We start from the raw sequence: 20,188 nt of genomic DNA, 5'->3' as shown, positions 1-20,188 counted from the left end.
ACCTTGCTGCTTCCTCCCCCACCCCAAAAGATGTTTTGGCCTAAAAATAAGTTGTTCTGCTCTTGTGTGCTCTCCCAGTCATTCTGCTGTCCCCTTGCTCCACCCTTTTTCCAAAAAACCTTCCACTGTGCACAACCCCTTGGAGTGTCCTTCTAGTAGCTAGACGGGATGCTGCCTGATCCACGAATTGTTGAAAAAGTCGATGTGACCTTTAATTTACTTGGTTGGATTTTGTTTTTAAACACCTTTAAGACAAAAGTTCTATACTTTAGATCCCTGGCAGAGAATTTATCTTCAAACTCTGCAGTATAGTTCTCACCCAAAATTTGGTTGTGAGAATCTTAGCGTTGATGTCAGCCTGTGCTCCCCGGAGCCCAAGGCCATGTACAGAGGTCTGTGTGTGGCTGCCCCGAGGGCTCAGCCCTGCATTCAGAGGAGCCCCCTATTTTTATTGACTTTGCAGAGTGAGCTTATCTGTAAAATTTTATATGTGGAAATGCTTCGGGTATAAATGTGTAAAATTGGGTATAAAAGAATAATCTTCTAGTTGATGTTTGGGATGAGAACATGGGAATGCTGCTCGGAATATTACTCTCCTTTATATATCACTATTATACTTGAGAAATATTACTGACCAGTGGGAATATATGAAGTTACAAATGGTGACTCATTCTACACAAATTCTGTTGCACTTGAGTCTGTACTTACGTGTGAGCTTTCTCTGTGGTGAGGTTAACTAAGAAGACAATTTAGGGGACATATTTAATATAGCTTATGGTTCTCAAGAGAACAGGTAATCTTACAAAATTTAGAATTATTCAATATTTGCCTTTATGAATAGGGTTCATTGTGCCTGCTCAGAAATCACCTTCTGCAAATCACCTGACCTTGAAATGGATCATAATATTACTGAAGACACAGAAAAACACTGAGAATTGGCAAGTGAAGTACAGCACCACAGTGCTTCTATGTCCCTCAGAAAGGCATTTATGTGCTCAAGTTGATGTGACAACTTGTTTTTAAGAAGCCACCTTCAGGCCAACCCCTTTGCCACTAGTGTTCGAATCTGAAGTAAGTTCTGCGGCGGCAGTTTTTTAAACACTGAAAAGTCAATGTGAACTCCTATGATTTCAGAGCCAGCAAGGACAGCTGTCCAAAAGCAGTTGGAGTCTTGAAGATCAGTTATGTTTAGAGCAGAAAAAAGGAACACTTCTGTTTTACTGAGAGGGAATTTTACAATTTAATGTGAGTGCCGAGCAGGAAAGAAGGATTTGAAGGACTATTAACAATCATTAAAAACTACTCATGGTCAGATTACTTCATTTAGAAAAATAGAGGCTAAATAACTACCAAGAATCTACTTTGCACCTTAGTCTATTTGATCAAGTTCCTTTTTCTTCAGGACTTGGATTCTCCTTTGTTTTATCTCTGGTCAAAGCTAAGCAAGAGCCTGGCTCTGGGAGAGGGTTGAGTCCCAGTAAATCCCATTTTACTCTGATGGCTCTTCTTTGAATACTGAATGTTACTACAGATTCAGTGGAAGCCTTTTTGTTTATTCTACAAAAGCTACAGTAAATGAAGACGTGTGTGAAAGCACTTAGTAAAGTACCTACAAATTACCTATAAAATGTAATTTTTATATGTAAATTTTTGGTCCATTTGGCATTTTTCTTGGTATAAGAAGTGGGATGTGGATCCAAGTTAATTTTTTCAGATGGCTACCTGGTTGTTCCAATGCCGATGATTAAAGTCTATCTTTCCCTACTCATTTGTCACTTGTGCCATATTCTGTACATATACGTATGTGTCTACTTATGAACCTATAATTCTGCTCCGCTGTTCTGACCTGTCATGCACGTGCCAGTTCCATACTGTTTTGATTATTGAGAATTTGCAATATGGCTCTTAATAAAACAATCTGATGGATACTATAGGCCTTCATTAGCATTCTCTTTTAGAATTTCCACAGCTATTATTTCTTTTGTATTATATGAATTTAGAACTATTTTATCTAGTTTTAAAAACAACTATAGAAGTTTCATTGGAAATCTATGAAATTTGTAGATTATTCTAGGTAAACAGATATATTTACATCAAATTTTCCAATTTAACATGGTTCACCTTTCTGTTTAAGATGTTCTGCATCCCTTGTGTAATATTTTCTTTATCTAAATTTTGAGAGGTTTATGCATTGGTGTTCTATTTTTTCTTGTTATATGGTTTTAAATTAGATCTTTTCTTTCATTTATTTCTCCAAATTGGTTATCGCCTGTATAATCTCCCAGCTTTTACCCTTGCCCTCTACAAAGTGTGTTCTCCACACAGGAGCTGAAGTGAACCTTTAGAATGATAATTCAGATCATGTGAATCCTCTGCTCAACTCCTCCAACTGCACTCCATCTCAGGGCCTTTTGTATATACTATGCCCTCTGCCTGGAACACTCTTCTCCCAGACATCTGCTTGGCATTCTCATTCACTGTGTTCAACTCTGTCCAAATGTCAGTCTCCTAAGAGAGGTTTTCTGCAATTATCCTTTTAAAAGCAGCCCCCATTCTCTTCTATTCCTTTGCCATGATTTGTTTTTTTCTTACAGAACTTATCACTACTTGACATTATAATGTGTATTTTATTTGTTTATCATCTGTCTTCCTCACTGGAGAGTAAGTTCTACGAGAGAGGAAACTCTGTGTATTTCCTTCATTGCTACATTGCCAGCAAATAGAACATATCAGCTTGGCATATATTGGTTACTCAGAAAACATTCACAAAATAGAACAGGTGAAGCTTCCAACCTAATGAGCTCCACAGCTCGGATGGCAGAGCCACAGATAATCAGCATCAGGACTGATTTCTTCTCACTGTGGCTTTTCCGGAGTTTCACCCATTTGGGGCAGACTGAAAAAAGACCATAAGAAAAACATTACCCTACGTATAGCAAAATAAGGCCTCCAAAGTTGAATATTGTCCAATTCTTCACTATTATTTAATATAATGAGCATTGTTCAGATACTATTCTCTGGTTATGTTAGATATTAAAATGGAACATCATTAATTTATACCACAAAACATAAAATATGCTAAGTAACTAAATGTGACCAGCTTTAGAAGTAAAAAAAGTTTGTACCAAAAAAAAAAAAAAGACAAAGAAAACTTAATAATCCAGTGAGACTGATTCTATTATTACCTGCATTTACATTTGCTGTATTTGAGGCTAAGAAAGGTTTATGAACTCAAGTTGAGTGTCATCGGAATTGGTTAGAATGTGAAAAAAGAATGCTAAATTACTGTATCTAAACTAGTTCATTATTGGTCACAATAAATGACTATCTAGCATGAATAATCTAATTATTACTGCCTACATACAATGAAAAAGACAAAGTCAGACTGAGCAATAGCCATGGTCTGAGTTCTGAACATGGGAACAGAATTTCAGAATCTCAGAGTTGGGGTCAAGATCATAGTCCCACTTCCTTGTCTTTCACATAACAAAACAGAGTCCTGGAGGAGTCCTCAGTAACTTGTGCCAAGTCAAACATCAAACTGATGGGGTACTTGGGATGAGAACACTAATATAATTCTCTGGATTCCAAGAGCAATACATCTAATGTGCTGTACAACAAAAACAAGACCAAAACTCAAATCCCCAAAACCAGAGAAAAACAAGAAAAAATTAAAGTAAATAAAAATTAATATCAAGATGGACCTAAAAAACATCAATTTAAAATCCACTTAGGATGGAAACTTCATTTTAAATTTGAGGTTTTAAAAGTTTTTATTTTAAAGAGACAAACCTCATGTTTTAATGGAAATAACAATTTGATGAATAGTTCTTTAAAAAATGAGTTTACTTACCTTCTTTTAGATATGATGAAAGACTGTGAGTTAAATCATTGGCCTTGAGGAAGCAGGAGTCTAGAAATATGAGAAGCATACTTTGTAGAGGATTTTGCAAATACACACTCGAAACATTAAATGTGAATGATGTATTCTTGAACAGGTTGTACAACATTAATGAGTTGAGGACTCATTTATTTTAGAGTGTTGTCGAGCATTTAAAACAAAAGCAGCATCAACAATAATACTTTTTACTGCCCATATATTTTTTTTTTTTTTGAGCTGTGAGTTCAGTTTTATTTGGGACAAAATGAAGATTATAGCCTGGGAGACAGCATTTCAGATAGCTCTGAAAAACTGTTACAAAGAGGTAGGGAGGAAGGTCAGTATACATATAATTTTAGTAAAGGGAGAGTACATGCAATCAAGCACATTTTTTTTGCAGAAAATTTCTGCTACTACTAGTCATATGAAGGTTACTGCTAGTCACAAAAAGCATACACTCACCATGAAGGCTTTTCTAGATATGAAAAGATGCAAGAATAGGGCTCATAAAATTGTCTCCTGAAAATAGTCTATCTGAGGACCTGTTCTGCCAGTTTTTCCAGAGCACAGGGTGCCTTATTATTTTTTTTTTTTTTTAATATAAATTTATTTATATTAATTGGGGGGAGGCTAATTACTTTACAATATTGCATTGGTTTTGCCATACATCAACAAGAATCCACCACGGGTGTACACTTGTTCCCCATCCTGAACCCCCCTCTCCCCTCCCTCCCCATACCATCCCTCTGGGTCATCCCAGTGCACCAGCCCCAAGCATCCTGTATCCTGCATGGAACCTGGACTGGTGATTCATTTCACATATGATATTATACACGTTTCAATGCCATTCTCCCAAATCATCCCACCATCACCCTCTCCCACAGAGTCCAAAAGACTGTTCTATACATCAGTGTCTCTTTTACTGTCTCTCATACAGGGTTATCGTTACCATCTTTCTAAATTCCATATATATGCGTTAGTATTCTGTATTGGTGTTTTTCTTTCTGGCTTACTTCACTCTGTATAATAGGCTCCAGTTTCATCCACCTCGTTAGAACTGATTCAAATGTAATCTTTTTAATGGCTGAGTAATACTCCATTGTGTATATGTACCACAGCTTTCTTATCCATTTGTCTGCTGATGGACATCTAGGTTGCTTCCATGTCCTGGCTATTACAAACAGTGCTGCGATGAACACTGGGGTACATGTGTCTCTTTCAATTCTGGTTTCCTTGGTGTGTATGCCCAGCAGTGGGATTGCTGGGTTGTATGGGAGTTCTATCTCCAGTTTTTTAAGGAATCTCCACACTGTTCTCCATAGTGGCTGTACTAGTTTGCATTCCCACCAATGGTGTAAGAGGATTCCCTTTTCTCCACACCCTCTCCAGCATTTATTGCTGGTAGACTTTTGGATCACAGCCATTCTGACTGGCGTGAAATGGTATCTCATTGTGGTTTTGATTTGCATTTCTCTGATAATGAGTGACCTCCACAAACATTTTTCTCCAAAGAAGACTGCCCATCATTTTTTAGAGTAGTGAAATAGAAGCTTGTTGTACATTCAGTGGACTAATGAAACATTTTTATTTTCAAATCCATGGAAATAGGCAATATACAAAGGTAAAGCTGAAACAGCTAATGGATCTTTGTGGAGATGCCCAAACTCACCAGTCACCATGGACGTGCAAATTACTATAAGATGAGATAACATTTTGCATATACATTAGAATGGCAATTGTTAAAAAGATGTATAATCTACCAAGCATTGCTGAGAAGGTAGGATGATGGAAATTCTTGGGAACTACAGGTGGAAGTATAAAGTGGTATTGCTATGCTGGATTGTAATAAAATTAAGGTGTACATCATGAAGAAAGCTGAGCGCTGAAGAATTGATGTTTTTGAACTGTGGTGTTGGAGAAGACTCTTGAGACTCCCCTTGGACTGCAAGGAGATCCAACCAGTCCATTCTAAAGGAGATCAGTCCTGGGTGTTCATTGGAAGGACTGATGCTAAAGCTGAAACTCCAATACTTTGGTCACCTCATGCGAAGAGTGGACTCATTGGAAAAGACTCTGATGCTGGGAGGGATTGGGGGCAGGAGGAGAAGGGGACGACGGAGGATGAGATGGCTGGATGGCATCACCGACTCGATGGACATGGGTTTGGGTAAACTCTGGGAGTTGGTGATGGACAGGGAGGCCTGGCGTGCTGCAATTCATGGGGTCGCAAAGAGTCGGAGAAGACTGAGTGACTGAACTGAACTGAACTGAACTGATATCCCTATGAACCCAGGATTACATTCCTGGAATGTAATGGAAAGAAAGAAACATTATGGAAAGAAATTCTCGTGTAGTATATAAAGGCACACTCAAAACAGTCATACAAGTATTATTTATAATGCTGGAGAACTAGAAGCAACCTAAACATCCATATAGGAGAAAATGCATGAGCAATAAGTGGTAGATGAAATCACTGGAATACTATGTAGCATTTTAGAAGCAATGAACTACATGTACATAAAGCTATACAGGCATCCTGAAAAAGTGTTCAGGGAGGAAAGAGAATGAGAGGTGCAGCACAACTTTATTTAAATAAATTGTAAAAAGCTTCCACATGCAACAATATGACATATGCATATTAAAAAATGTACAGGAACCCATTAGAATTGATGCCTATGGAGAAAGGAAATTGGAGTGTGGGTGGGGAAGAGCAGGAATAATACATCAAAATACAACATTAACACAACACAGCACAACAATACAATGAAAGACAATGAAACAAACTGCAATAAAACACAGGGGCCTTGATCAACCAATGATGATCATGGTCTAGCAACTCAGTAGTATTATTAACTCTGTAAGATGTATAAAAAAGCATGTTTATCATCCAAATTCTTTATACCAGAAGAAGTCTGTCTATAAATACATCAAAGTGTTAGGGAGTAAACTATTACTGAATTAAATGAGACTTATGTTGTGACCCAGTGCCTACAAATTCACAGTATGTGAGTAACTTCAAAGATGCTGCCCTCTATATCCTGTTGTAGAGCCTCTGATGATCTTTAAAAATGTAATCTCCCAAGTCTGGATATGATCAGACTCACCTGCAGAGCATTACAATAGATACAGATTCCTGGAATGGAGTCCCCTTGGCACAGTAAGAATTCCTTGGGGCTGGGCCTGGGAATTTGCTTTTTAAGTTCCTGGGTGATTCATTTGCTTACAGGCATTTAGCACTGATCTGAACTACAATGCAGCTCTCAGGAGGACAGCTGAGTTAGCTCTAAGTGATTCTTGCTTCAAAACTCTAAGTTCCCATGTATATGACATTAACAATGTACAGTGCACAGAATTAATTGAAAAGACAAGTTCCTTCCCTACAGGCACAACTTGCAAACCACAACCAAGTCAGACACTGGGCAAACTAAATAGGAACAATATTTTATTACTTATATCCATATAAGTAATACATGCCCCTTCCTGAGACTGTTCTGATAACTGGTGGCATGTCCCTCCTTCAAATAACAGAGACCTCCTCTCTGTCTCGGCCCTGACAGTGTAGTGATGGGCCTTTTCTCTAAAACTTTCCTATGATGTTTTCGTACACTGTGACTCAGAATGGCCTAATTTCTTAACTAAAAATGAAAACCTGTTCCTTTTGGCTACAACAGTCTTCTTTTAACATATTTTAAATATTTTCCCCTAAGTTAATCATGACCACATATTCTTACCTAACTATATTATTGAACTCTAATGATGATATAATATAAACTCACTATGGAACTCAAGTGACTCCTTAAAGATTTCTTCTGACTTTTGACTCTCTGCAATTTTAACAAAGAACTAGAAGTGGGGAGGGAGGTGGGAGGGGGTTCAGGATTGGGATCACATGTACACCCGTGGCGGATTCATGTTGATGTATGGCAAAACCAATACAATACTGTAAAGTAATTAGCCTCTAATTAAAATAAATAAATTTAAATTAAAAAAAAAGAACTAAAAGGGAAAATTGACTATTGAGTCACAGTGAAATCAAACTTCAGTTAAACCTTGAAGAGGCTGTGTTACAGCACCTGGTTCCTGAGATAGAGGAGTCAGGAGGAGCTCTCCTCCTGAGGAGGGGCTGTGCTTAGAAGAGTCATCTCTAATTGCTATTGGGGTTTCTGAGCTCAGTAAGTAGGAAACTTCAGGACTCACTCATGTAGAAATGAGTTCCTTCAATTCTCTACAGGGCATTTCTTTTGGAAAAGGAACAGACAGGGGAACTGATATCTCCAATCCAGTGTGCATTAAAAAAGAAAATGCACACATCATTTTATAAAAGAATTATAAAAATTCAGGGAATGGACTTGTTTTTCAGCTTCTCAAGTCTCTAGAAAGTATAAAGTTGTAATGGAAAAAGGAAATCAAGCCACCTTTGACTTTTTCCAAAAGCGGTGTTAGACATTCCTAGTAGTCTACACATAGATCATCTGAAGCAGTGGTGCCCGACATTTTGTGGTTTGATTTTATGACATCTATTTTCTTCAGTCTCAGAAGAAAAGAGTAATAGATTATGTCATTATTTTGAAATTAATTAAAATTGGTTTTTAAAAGAATTTTCCAATATTTTTAACTTAATTATAAATATTCTAAGGCAGTAGATCTCATATAATAGTATACTTAAGAATCATACGTGGTGAGGTGTCAGCCTTGCTAAAAAATGTAGAATTTTGTTCATATCTTTAGATGGTTTACTTGAGAAAGTCTTGGTTGGAAGCTAAAATACTACCCTAAAAGCACAACAATGACTAGACATCCATGATGAGGGCAACAACAAAACTAAAATGTTATTAAAGCTAAAGTTCTTGTCTATAAAGGATGAGTAAATTAATCACCTATACTTTTAAATGTGTGCTTTATTTTTATTTAACTTCTATCCTCATTAAAGATTCTTATTCATTGAAAAATCTGTCAAAAAAAAAAAAAAATCTGTCCCCAAAACACACCCAATACCTTTGCAGTGAAAAAACTTACAAATCTATTAGATTGAACAAATCCCATTTAGCATCTTAATGAAGAAATCATCCAACAGTTAAAATGATAAGGTTCAGGAAAGGAGTACTAGTACATGGAAAACACATTCATTAGAGGGAAGAACAACAGGAAGCCTGGCTGTACCTGGTAGGGTTAGTTCTTCTAGTTCAATCACTGAGCGACTGCTGCTGTAATAGTCCTTCATCAGCTTCTGTAGGTCTTCAGGTGTCCCTGGTTTTGGCTCTGATTTTGCAAGAATATCAGTAATTTTCTTCTGACGAGAAAGAAGTAAAAATGGGAAGACAGATTTTTAGAGTGGCATTTGGCTGAGGATAGGTTGATTCCTCTGGAATTTAAACTGTAAATAGGTTCTGGTGATGGCCAAGTGTGAATGGGAGTTCTAATAAATACACTTGAGAAAACTTGAAAGATACTTTTTAGACATAAATACTGCTTTGAAAAGCAGATGATCTAAGAGACTCCTTGGTCTATGATTTCTAGGAGAACTAAAAATTTTGCAGGAGTCTATAATAGGTACTGCTGCTGTTAAGTCGCTTCAGTCGTGTCCAACTCTGTGCGACCCCATAGACAGCAGCCCACCAGGCTCCCCTGTCCCTGGGATTCTCCAGGCATTTTCTGTTAAAAGTCAATAAGTGTTTATTTTATTTTTTTATTCTTTCACTTACTCGTGTTATATACAGAGCTTGCAGTCAATATGATACTATTTCTTTAAAAACTGTTATTGATATTTGCATTATGCCCAGGCATGTGGTCAGTTTCTGTAAATGATCCTTGTGGATTTTTTTTCTTTTTTAGAATTTTTATTTATTTTACTATTTATTTATTTATTTTGGCCATGCTGGGTTTTCATTGCTGCAAAGGCTTTCTCTGGCTGTGGCAAGCAGGGGCTACTCTCTAATTGCGGTGTGCTGGCTTCTCATTGTGGTGACTTCTCTTTTTGTGGAGCGTGGGCTAGGGTGCTCGGGCTTCAGTAGTTGCCGCACGTAAGCTGAGTAGTTGCAGCTCCCGGGCTCTGGAGCACAGGCTCAACAGTTGTAGCACACGGGCTTAGTTGCTTTGCAACATGTGAGATCTTCCCAGATCAGGGATCGAACCCATGTCTCCTGTACTGCCAGGTGGATTCTTTAATCACTGAGCCACCTTAGGCTTCCCTCGTGGCTCAGATGGTAAGGAATTTGGCTGCAATGCAGGAGACCTGGGTTTGATCCCTGGGTTGAGAAGATCCCCTGGAGAAGGGAATGGCTACCCACTTCAGTATTCTTGCCTGGAGAATTCCATGGACAGAGGAGTCCAGTGGGCTATAGTGCACTGGGTCGCAAATAGTCAGACACGACTGAGCCACATGACTTTCACCAAGGAAGCCCTAAAAGTCGGTAAATCTTCTTGCTTATGGAAACCCCTTTCTAAGCTTCATATGATCTGTATTCCTGGGAGAGTAGAATTTGAGAATTTCTTGTGTAACCTGGATCTTAAGGCACTGAGTTTCAGTTTGGATTTCTGGGATTAAAGTAAGAGCTGCAGGAGTAATCTCAGCAAAGAAGTACACTGAAAAAGGGCACTTAAGACCCTCAATGCTCAAGTCTTGGGAGAGACATCTCGAATTGGCCCCATGAAAAGCAGAACAGGAAATGCTCTACAACATCTATTTTGATTTGGATTTACTTGTGTAGCATATACTCAATGCCTGCAATGTACTAGGAACATAAATTGTTCATTTAACTTTCATCATGAACTTCCCTTCTTATATCTTTCTAATATTTCACCAAAACTTCAGAAAGGTCCTTCCTTGTCTCCTACACCACCTTTTCCCCCCTCCGTCCATACTATGTTCCTTTTCATACCACTGCCAAGAACAAAGTTCTGTCAAACGAATCAACTTTACCAAAAAAAAAAAAAAATGTCATCAGTGGGCACATTTCAGCATGACCTCAGCCAAGGCTAAACTACCTAGCTAGAGTTCTGACCTTGAGCCCCAGGAATGTAACACTTTTAAGGCCATTACTGTACAAACTATCAAAGAGAAGTTAAGGTCATTTCTTTAAGGACTTGCCAAACCTCAGCCAATTTGGCAACTCCTATCTTCCTATTTGGCCATATGCAGGCAAGGAAAACATAGGCACACACACTCTCAGTCTTCTAAAAGCTTGCTGGTAAGTAATTGGTTTGAGTCCATTTTCTTTCCTCTAATCCCAATCATATTTCCTCTGCTGACCAAAGCAGTAGACCCTTCTTGGCAGGGAGAGAATTACACTGCTGTTTTCACAACAGTGGTAGAAGGTCAAAGCTAACCACACTTTCTTCATAAGAAAGTCTGTATAGGAGCAACAGAGTTTCCCATATGTTCACAGGCAATCTGAAAATGCAAGGGGAGTCTTTTGCTTTAAATTATGGTTCAAACTTAGAGTCAGAAATGCCTTATACTTACACTACTTTCATCTGCTTAATCTTTTCTTATTAATACTCTAAGATATAAGATTTTTTAAAAAATGAAATGGTTAAGAAAAGAAGGTTGGTAAATTTCTTTTCTTGGATAAATCCAGAGGGGCCAGAGGGCAGGACAGCTCTGGGCCCCTTCTAAAATTAGAAACCCATGTCTGACTTCTAACCACAGTGAAAACACAGGGTAACAAAGATGCCTGGTAATCCACAAGGCTGAAATAGAAATTCGAAGAATTTATTTTTAGCTCCAGCAGAAACACTTATTACTAATGACCTTAAGAGAGTCACCAAAGCTCAGTGAGTTTTACAACTTTTGAATCTCTAAAGTGGGGATTACAATAACTGCCTCACCAAAGTACACAATATAACAATGTGATGGAAACCACGCAGGGCCACACCACTGTAAAAAATAATATTACCTTTTTCCTCTTCCTGGTCTTGGTGGCATCTTCATTTGTTTCCTTTGGTTGTATCAAGAAACATTCTTTAGGCTATAAAGAAACGCAAATGAGAAAACTTTCATCTTAGCGTGATGAGCCATTCCCTGGTGGCTCAGCTGGTAAAGAATCTGCCTGCAGTGTGGGAGACCTGCATTTGATCCCTGGGTGAGGAAGATCCCCCAGAGAAGGGAACAGTTATCCACTCCAGTATTCTGGCCTGGATTTCTGGAGAATTCCATGGACTGTATAGTACATGGAGTCCAAAGAGTCAGACACGACTGAGCAACTTTCACTTCACTTAGCATGATGAGGTGTCAGCTAACGGTATGAATCCCAAAGTACCTATTGTCATGCATGTATTCTTCAGAATATCTTGGTAATACGGACAAAGAAATGTTGCAACATCCACTGTAGGCTATTATGCAGGGGCTGGCTGAGAGAATTTGTAAAAGTGAGAAACTGCAGATGACCTAAGACAGGACATATGAACAAAGGTCAAAATGTGTGAGTGAGTGAATATATGTTTTGAGGTGGTGGTACAGGGTATTAAAAGTGGAAGACAGTGGCCAGGTTTGTAAAATATAGGCAGAAAGAAATATGTTTAAAATTAAGATATAGTAAAAATAAAAGTCTTTGACTAGCATGACTGGTGTGGTCTACTAACTAGCAATGTGTGAGACTGTATTTCCAAGTCACTGACATCATTTTGTTATCCATTCCTTTCCTCTTCTCAATAGGCACAGAAAATCTGAAGTAGGATATATTTACTTACATTTTTATAAAACCAGCTGCACCGAATGCCTTATCTACAGTGACTACAAAATGAATGTTTCTGCTAATGGTCTGACAAAAGTCTCAGCACCATGGCATCCTGAGTAATTGATTTTGCCTGTAGCCTTGACCCCTGGAGTACCCTATACAGTTTAGTGCTATTTTTACCCTAAGGGTTCTTTTTTTAAGCGTAGAAAAACAGGAAATTTGGGCTAAGACTTTGATTTATAAAATGGAATGCTTCAAATTCCATATTTATTAATCATAAGCAGTTGTATAAAATGTTTCCTGTGTTGGATCTTTTATGCAACATTTTCAAACCAGTTGCCAAGTAAGATATAAAATGTAAGTGAAAACTTATTCTGAGTTTTTTCTTCATTGAGTTTCCATTCCAACTAGAGAGTACTCAGTTTTAGCTGGTAAACTACTAACTAAACCAATCTTGTCTCCACTGGTTCTGTTTAAAATGAGTACAGATGAAGCTCTCTATTAAAGTTTGCAGACAGTCTGAAGATTAAGAATGCCTATGGCCTGAAGCCAGAGAAATACAACGCTATATAATTTCTTCAAGGCATGGGGCCAGGACCAGCAGTTTCTAGAGAAGTAGATTCAAGTGGGAATCTTGAAATCTCAGCTGCTTCTTAGTTAAAACAAAAACCCTGCAAAGTACAAATGCATCATAGCTAAAGAAAGAAAGATATTATGATCTCTCTTATTTAGAAAGTTAAACTGTCTTGTAGATGCAGATACACTCTAATCTGATGCCAATTAGAACCGGGGCCATGGCCGCTAATATGTCACAGAAGCTGCCAGACAGTCCTAAGAGTCCAGTTACAGATCAGGTCCAGATCAGGTCAATGTCGGCTTATGCTCCTATGGCAAAGCCTGCATACAATTAGTAGATCCCTAGATGCCTCAAGGCATACTACAGTATCTTGTCACCAGTAGCAAGGTTTTGGGGAAGCAAATGTAGCATCTATTTCATTTCCCTATTTAGCAAATGGAGGTGCTCTCCGAGTGTATGTTCAATGTGTGGAGTTGTATTCATGTTAGGTTTACAAAGCTAATTAAACACAACAGAAATTAAATGTGGAAATGAGCTCAGTTATAAGGACATGGATTCTCCAATTCCAGAAGGAAAAAAAAAAAATCAACAATTCTGAATCATGCAAAGGGAAAAAAAAAACAGGCTTGACAATTGCTTTTGTCAAGATTCTGTATATTAGGTTCAAACTCTTACGTCATCTTAAAGGAAATACAGTATGATATTTATGTTCTGGGAGCAGTCACTTTAGCTGGCTGCAGCAGGATGCTAAGGAAGATGCGAGTTTATGGATCAATTTCCATAGAAGTAAGATGACTTTATGAAGAAACACAAATCCCTCAGTACTGAAATTTATTAACCTTTGCTAACTGCCTTACAAATGCTGATGTTTACCCTCAGAGAGACGAGGTAAGAAGATGAGGAAGCACCACAGCCGGCCAGCTAACCATTTATAGAATCAATTCCAAGAGTATCTGTCTTTGGCAGGTAATAAGTTATGTCATTTCTTTATGCAGTGATTTTTAATATACGTACCTGGAGTATTAAGTTAAAGATTTAGAAGAATCACATTTGCCCCAAAACATTTAACAGGAAAACTTATTAAGCATTTAGAAAAGCAATTAATTGGGAGTATGTTTTCAATTACTTAAAGTGTCAAAAATTATATTCTTTAAGAAGGAGGCTTCTGGTTTTAACCATGGCAAATCATTTGCAAAACACTAAAATGCAAATAAAGGAAACTGAAAAGATATAAATCTGTAAGGACCAAGAAACCAGAAGAGAGGACAACCATAGTGGAGAGATTTCAACAATTTTTTGAAAAATGGAAAGTGGCTGAAACTGGATGGATGCTATTTAGCAGAGGGAGAGACAGCTAGGACCTGGGTTTCTAGAGAGCTGGCAGCTAGCAATATGTGTGTCTGTTTCACCTACTTGGCCCTGAAAAGGTTGAGTAGTGGGTGGTACAGGGTACTACCGAGGGGAAAGGGCTTGAAATAAAAAGAGACTGGATGAAAGTTTACATTTAAAATGATTTGCCTCCTTCCTACTCCCATCTGGCTCTATCTTCTGTCCAGGCAGCCAAGCAATTATCCTATTACTGCTTCCTCTCATCTTGCTCTTCCTGACAGAAGACTGGAGATTTATGCTCTGGAGAGAATAAGAAGACCAAGAAGTCTAGCACAGGGGAGACAGGGCAGAGACTGAGACTCATCTCCTTTTCTTGTCCCTCTTTCAGGATGTCTCAAGCCAAGTTACACAGTACAGGCAGGAGACTACTGAATTCTTCTCTGGAAAAACAACATAACCTAAGACAAATGCCACAAGAGAGTGACTTTGGGGGTTCCATAGTAAAAGTCCTGCTTTCTTATCATATCACCCTACCAAGAGCTCTACTAATTGACAAGTCCCATTTATGCACAAAAGTTTTCCATCAACTTTTTAGCATATCTCTCTTCAATATGACTAGACAGCTAAAGTTAATTAGACATCTAAGGAAAGTCTCTAACATGAGAGCAAATAAACAAAAAGAAGAAAGAACCCCAAGGAAACAAATTATAATTACAATACTATTCTTAGAAGTACAATTACAAACAAAATGATTACAAATTATTCAAAACAATTATAATTAGTATTCACAGAGAGATGAGGGAAGAATTTCCAGCTATGAAACAAAAACAGGATGCTATACACAAGGGAAAAAAATCAGAAAAAAACATTAAAACAAATAAGAAAGTTGGAATAAAAATATAGGAGGAAAGCTTGAAGAAAAGTAGAAAAATCTTCCAGAAAGATGAAAAATAATAAGAAAAAAGTAGTAACAAAATTAGAGAGTCAGCTTAAGAGAGTCAACATGACAATAAAAGTATTATAGAAAGTAAGAATCATATAAAACAGTAGGAAAGAAGTGATTAAAAAATAAGAAAAACTTTCCAGAACTAAAAGAAACTTTCTAGAACATGAAACTCCAAATTCAAAGTCCATTAAGTATACAGTACAATGGATAAGAAAAATATCCCGACTAAGGAAAATTACTATGAAATTTCAGAACATCATGGACAAACAAAAGACTCTAAGAACTTCAAAAGAAAAACAGTAACATAAATAATAAAAAGGTCAAAGAAAATAATAGTGTCAGACCTTGCAACAACTGTAATGAAAGCCAGAACTCAGTGGGACAAAGCTTTCAAAATTATGGGGAAAATTTATTTGCAAATTATAGGTTTTTTTATACCCAGAAAAACTATCAGTCAAGTTAAAAGGAAAATGTTTAGATTTCAGTAAACATTCTCAGATATTTAAGGTCTCAAAAAATTTACTTCCTACTTGCGGATACTAAATGCTCTATTCCAGCACTGCTACTGCTAAGTTGCTTCAGTCGTGTCTGACTCTGTGCGACCCCGTAGACGGCAACCCATCAGGCTCCCCCGTCCCTGGGATTCTCCAGGCAAGAACACTGGAGTGGGTTGCCATTTCCTTCTCCAGTGCATGAAAGTGAAAAGTGAAAGTGAAATTGCTCAGTCGTGTCCGACTCTTAGTGACCCCATGGACTGCAGCCTCTTCCATCCGTGGGATTTTCCAGGCAAGAGTACTGGAGTGGGGTGCCATTGCCTTCTCCATTCCAGCACAATAAAGGGCTAAATTAAGGAAGAGGATGATATAGGATTCAGTAAATAGAGAGACCAATCCAGAAGACAACTGAGGGAATAGCAAAGAGAAGTCTCAGTTGCTCTGCAAGTCTAGAAGATAACCAATTCCAAATGGAAAAAAAAAAAAGTGTGGAGATGCGTAGGAAAGAACAATAACTGTTCTAGTTGAGCATATGGAAAATATTATTTACGGGCATGTGGAAGAGATGTTGTAACATATGGGAGCAATTAACAATAGGAACACAGCAAGTCTGGCAAATGAAGAAATGAGGTAATTATTAATGCCATGAAAATAAACAATTGTATAATAAAGTAGAGATGATTATAGCTTCTCTTTTTCTCGGCATTGAACAGTATTTCCATGGTCATAATAATGAAAGAGTGACAACTGTTCTAACCAAAATGTAATATTGTGTTGGCAGAGGAGGTAGCAGTTGGAGAGGGAATAGGGCATAGATGACAGGATTTTGTCCTTGTATGCCACCTCAGGAAGATAATGTCAAAAATTGGGAAATCAAGAAACTGCAATATAAAATATAAGGTAGCAAATAAGAAAAACAGCTAAAGACTGAGAGTGGTTGCCACTAAGGAAAGACTTAGATAAGAGAAGGGAAGAAGACTGCTGTTTTTCCACTAAAAACCTTTGATCGTCGTCGTCGACGTGAAGTTGCTCAGTCGTGTCCAACTCTTTTCGACCCCATGGACTGTAGCCTACCAGGCTCCTCACTCCATGGCATTCTCCAGGCAAGAGTACTTGAGTGGGTTGCCATTTCCTTCTCCAGGGGATCTTCCCAATCCAGGGATCGAACCTGGGTCTCCTGCATTCCAGGCAGATGTTTAAACCTCTGAGCCACCAGGGAAGTGGCCAAAAAACCTTTAATAGTGTTTGATTATTGCTTTGGTAAAAAGATAAAATTTAAATTGTCATTTTATAACAAAAACAAGCATGTTCACTGTAAAGATTAAGACAACTTAGGGATCTCCTTGATGGTCCAGGATTAGGAATCCGCCTGCCAATGTGGGGGACATGGGTTCAATCCCTGAATTCGGGAAGATTCCACATGTCGTGGGGCAACTAAGCCTGTGTGTCATGAGTGAGCCCTCAGCTCTAGAGACTGTGCCCCACAACAACAGAAGCCACTTCGATGAGAAGCCCACACACCTTGTCTAGAGAAAGCCTATGCACAGCAATGAAGACCCAGCACACCCAAAAATAAAATAAATGAGTAAATAAATAAAATAGTTAAAAAACAAGCAGCTTAGAACTGCTTATTTGGTTTGGTCAAAAGTTATTCAATATACACTCACCAAAATGTTTAAATAAAAAGATTGATAACTCCAAAAGTTGATAAGAGAATAAGGCAAGTAAAACTAATACACTGACAGTGGAAGTGGAAAAATGGAACACTCATTTTTGAAAAAAGTCTAGCAGTTTGTGCAAAACTAAATATGATCCAGCAGTTCTATTCCTATGTGTTTACTCAAGAGAAATAAAGATTTATGTTAACAAAAAGGCTTGTATATGAATGTTGATTTCAGATTTATTCATAATAGACCCTAACAAGAAATAGTCACAGGCATCCATTAATAGAAGAATGGATAATAAACTGTGACACATTCATATAATTGAATATTATTCAGTGTTATGAACTGAACTGTGACCCCCATAATTTATATGCTGAAGCCCTAATCCCTAATGTGACCATATTTGGAGATAGGGCCTTTAAAGAGGCAATTAAAGATAAAGAGATCATAAAGATGAGGTCATAATCCAGCAGGACTTGTGTCTTTGTAGGAGGAGGAAAAGACACCAGGAATGTACATACACAGAGAAAGACCACGTGAGGACACAGTGAAAAGGCAGCCATTTACAAGCCAAAGAGAAAAGCATCAGGAGAAACCACGCCTGTCAATACCTTGATCATGGACTTCCATCTTCCAAAATTGTGAGAAATAAAATTCTGTTGTTTACACCACTCAGGCACTTTGTTATGACAGCACTACAGACTAATCCACTCAGCAAAACAAGAAAGAAAGAGAAAACAAAGAAAGACCACTATCATCAACACAGATGAGCCTGAATAATATTATGCTGAATAAAAGACATCTAGAGCCAAAGAGTGTACCCTGTATGATTTAATTTGTGTGAAATTCTAGAAAAAGGAAAACTAATTTTGGGGGGAAAACATCAGAATAATGGTTGCCTCAGGGGCAAGCAGTTTTGAAGAGGACATTCGACACTTCTCTATTTTTTTTGTATGTTAACTTTACTTTAAAAGGGAAGAAAAGAACTTTAAAATTTTTATTTATTTATAAATATTTTAATACTATTTTATTAAATATTAAAATATATTTCAATATTTATTTTAAAATAAATATTGAACTTTAAAAAATAATATGCATGCTGAAGCATCTGAGCGGATTGTACTGATTTTGACAATTTGAAATGTATCAAAAATAAGGTGATAGATGGATGGTATCTGAGCACCCTGTTCAAAACTTTTGGACAGAGACACAATCACATAAGAAATCTTTAAAGGGAATTCCCTGGCCGTTCAGTGGTAAGGACTCTGTACTTTAACTTCTGAGGGCCCAGGTTTGACACCTGGTCAAGGAACTAGGGGAGAAGGAAATGGCAACCCACTCTAGTACTCTTGCCTGGAAAAATCCCATGGACGGAGGAGCCTGGTAGGTTACAGTCCATGGGGTCATGAAGAGTTGGACACGACTGAACGACTTCACTTTCACTTTTCACTTTCATGCATTGGAGAAGGAAATGGTAACCCACTCCAGTATTCTTGCCTGGAGAATCCCAGGGACAGGGGAGCCTGGTGGGCTGCCGTCTATGGGGTCGCACAGAGCTGGACATGACTAAAGTGACTTAGCAGCAGCAGCAGCAGCAGCAAGGAACTAGGATCCCACAAGCTCCACGTTGCAGCCAAATTAACAAACAAACAAAAGTCTTTAAAGATATTAAAGGTGTGCCTTGGTGATTCTCTAAAACACAAGTCTAGGAAGCTTAAGGGGTCTTGTCCAATAATTGTCTCAGCTGAGGCCCAAGGTACAGAAGGCTTTATCTGAGTCTCTTTCTGTTTTGCAAGTTCATTTGTTTCATTTCTTTTTAGATTCCACGTATAAGGGATGCCATACGGTATTTCTCCTTCTCCGTCTGACTTATTTCACTCAGTATGACACTCTCTAGGTCTATTCATGTTACGGCAAATGACATTATTTCATTCTTTTTAATGGCAGAGTAATATTCCATTGCATAGCACGTGGAACTCTACTCAATGCTATGTGCCAGCCTGGATGGGAGTTGGGTTTAGGGGGAAATGGACACATGTGTATGTATGGTTGGGTCCCTTTGCTGTTCACCTGAAATTACAAACATTGTTAATTGGCTATATCCCAATACAAAATGGGCCTCCATTGTGGCTCAGCTGATAAAGAATCTGCCTGTAATGTGGGAGACCTGGGGTCGATCCCTGGGTTGGGAAGATCCCCTGGAGAAGGGAAAGGCTACCCACTCCAGTATTCTGGCCTAGAGAATTCCATGGACTGTATAGTCCATGGGGTCACAAAGAGCTGGACATGACTGAGTGAATTTCACTTCACTTTGATACAAAATAAAATGGTTAAAGTTTCAAAAAAAAAAAGATGGTTTATCTGGAAAAGATTTGTGGGTGTGACTTTTGCCTAATAGAGTAAATCCCCAGAAGCATCATAGGAAACCCACAAAATTCCTAAAGGAGTTATATATTCAGAAACTGAGAGGATCAGAGATGAACCCTCAGATTTCTATTGTCAAGAAGCAAGCTGAAAGAGCTGCTTAGTTGCAAATACATGTTACCTTTCATTTTTTTTTTTTAAAGAGAGGATGACTCAAAGGACAGAACAAGAACCCAAAGAGCAGAGTCAAGAACCATAA

The 20,188-nt window shown here is 38.0% G+C and overlaps 1 protein-coding gene across 4 annotated transcripts in view; it reads right to left on the bottom strand.

Moving 5' to 3' along the window:
* Positions 1 to 20,188, bottom strand: part of CMSS1 (cms1 ribosomal small subunit homolog) — a 397,325-nt gene that overhangs the window by 11,246 nt on the left and 365,891 nt on the right. For 3 of the 4 annotated variants that reach the window (XM_070368341.1, XM_005896838.2, XM_070368332.1), the window contains 4 exons: positions 11,776 to 11,847; positions 9,041 to 9,170; positions 3,854 to 3,913; positions 2,794 to 2,896 (listed from right to left, as the gene is read on the bottom strand). In XM_070368341.1, the coding sequence (XP_070224442.1) occupies positions 2,794 to 2,896; positions 3,854 to 3,913; positions 9,041 to 9,170; positions 11,776 to 11,847 (365 nt within the window). The remainder of the gene's footprint in view (positions 1 to 2,793; positions 2,897 to 3,853; positions 3,914 to 9,040; positions 9,171 to 11,775; positions 11,848 to 20,188) is intronic. The other variant, XM_070368318.1, reaches the window with a different exon arrangement.

This window comes from Bos mutus, chromosome 1 (assembly GCF_027580195.1).
Source record: "Bos mutus isolate GX-2022 chromosome 1, NWIPB_WYAK_1.1, whole genome shotgun sequence".
Classification (NCBI taxonomy): domain Eukaryota; kingdom Metazoa; phylum Chordata; class Mammalia; order Artiodactyla; family Bovidae; genus Bos; species Bos mutus.
This window is presented reverse-complemented; position numbering and strand designations above follow the sequence as displayed.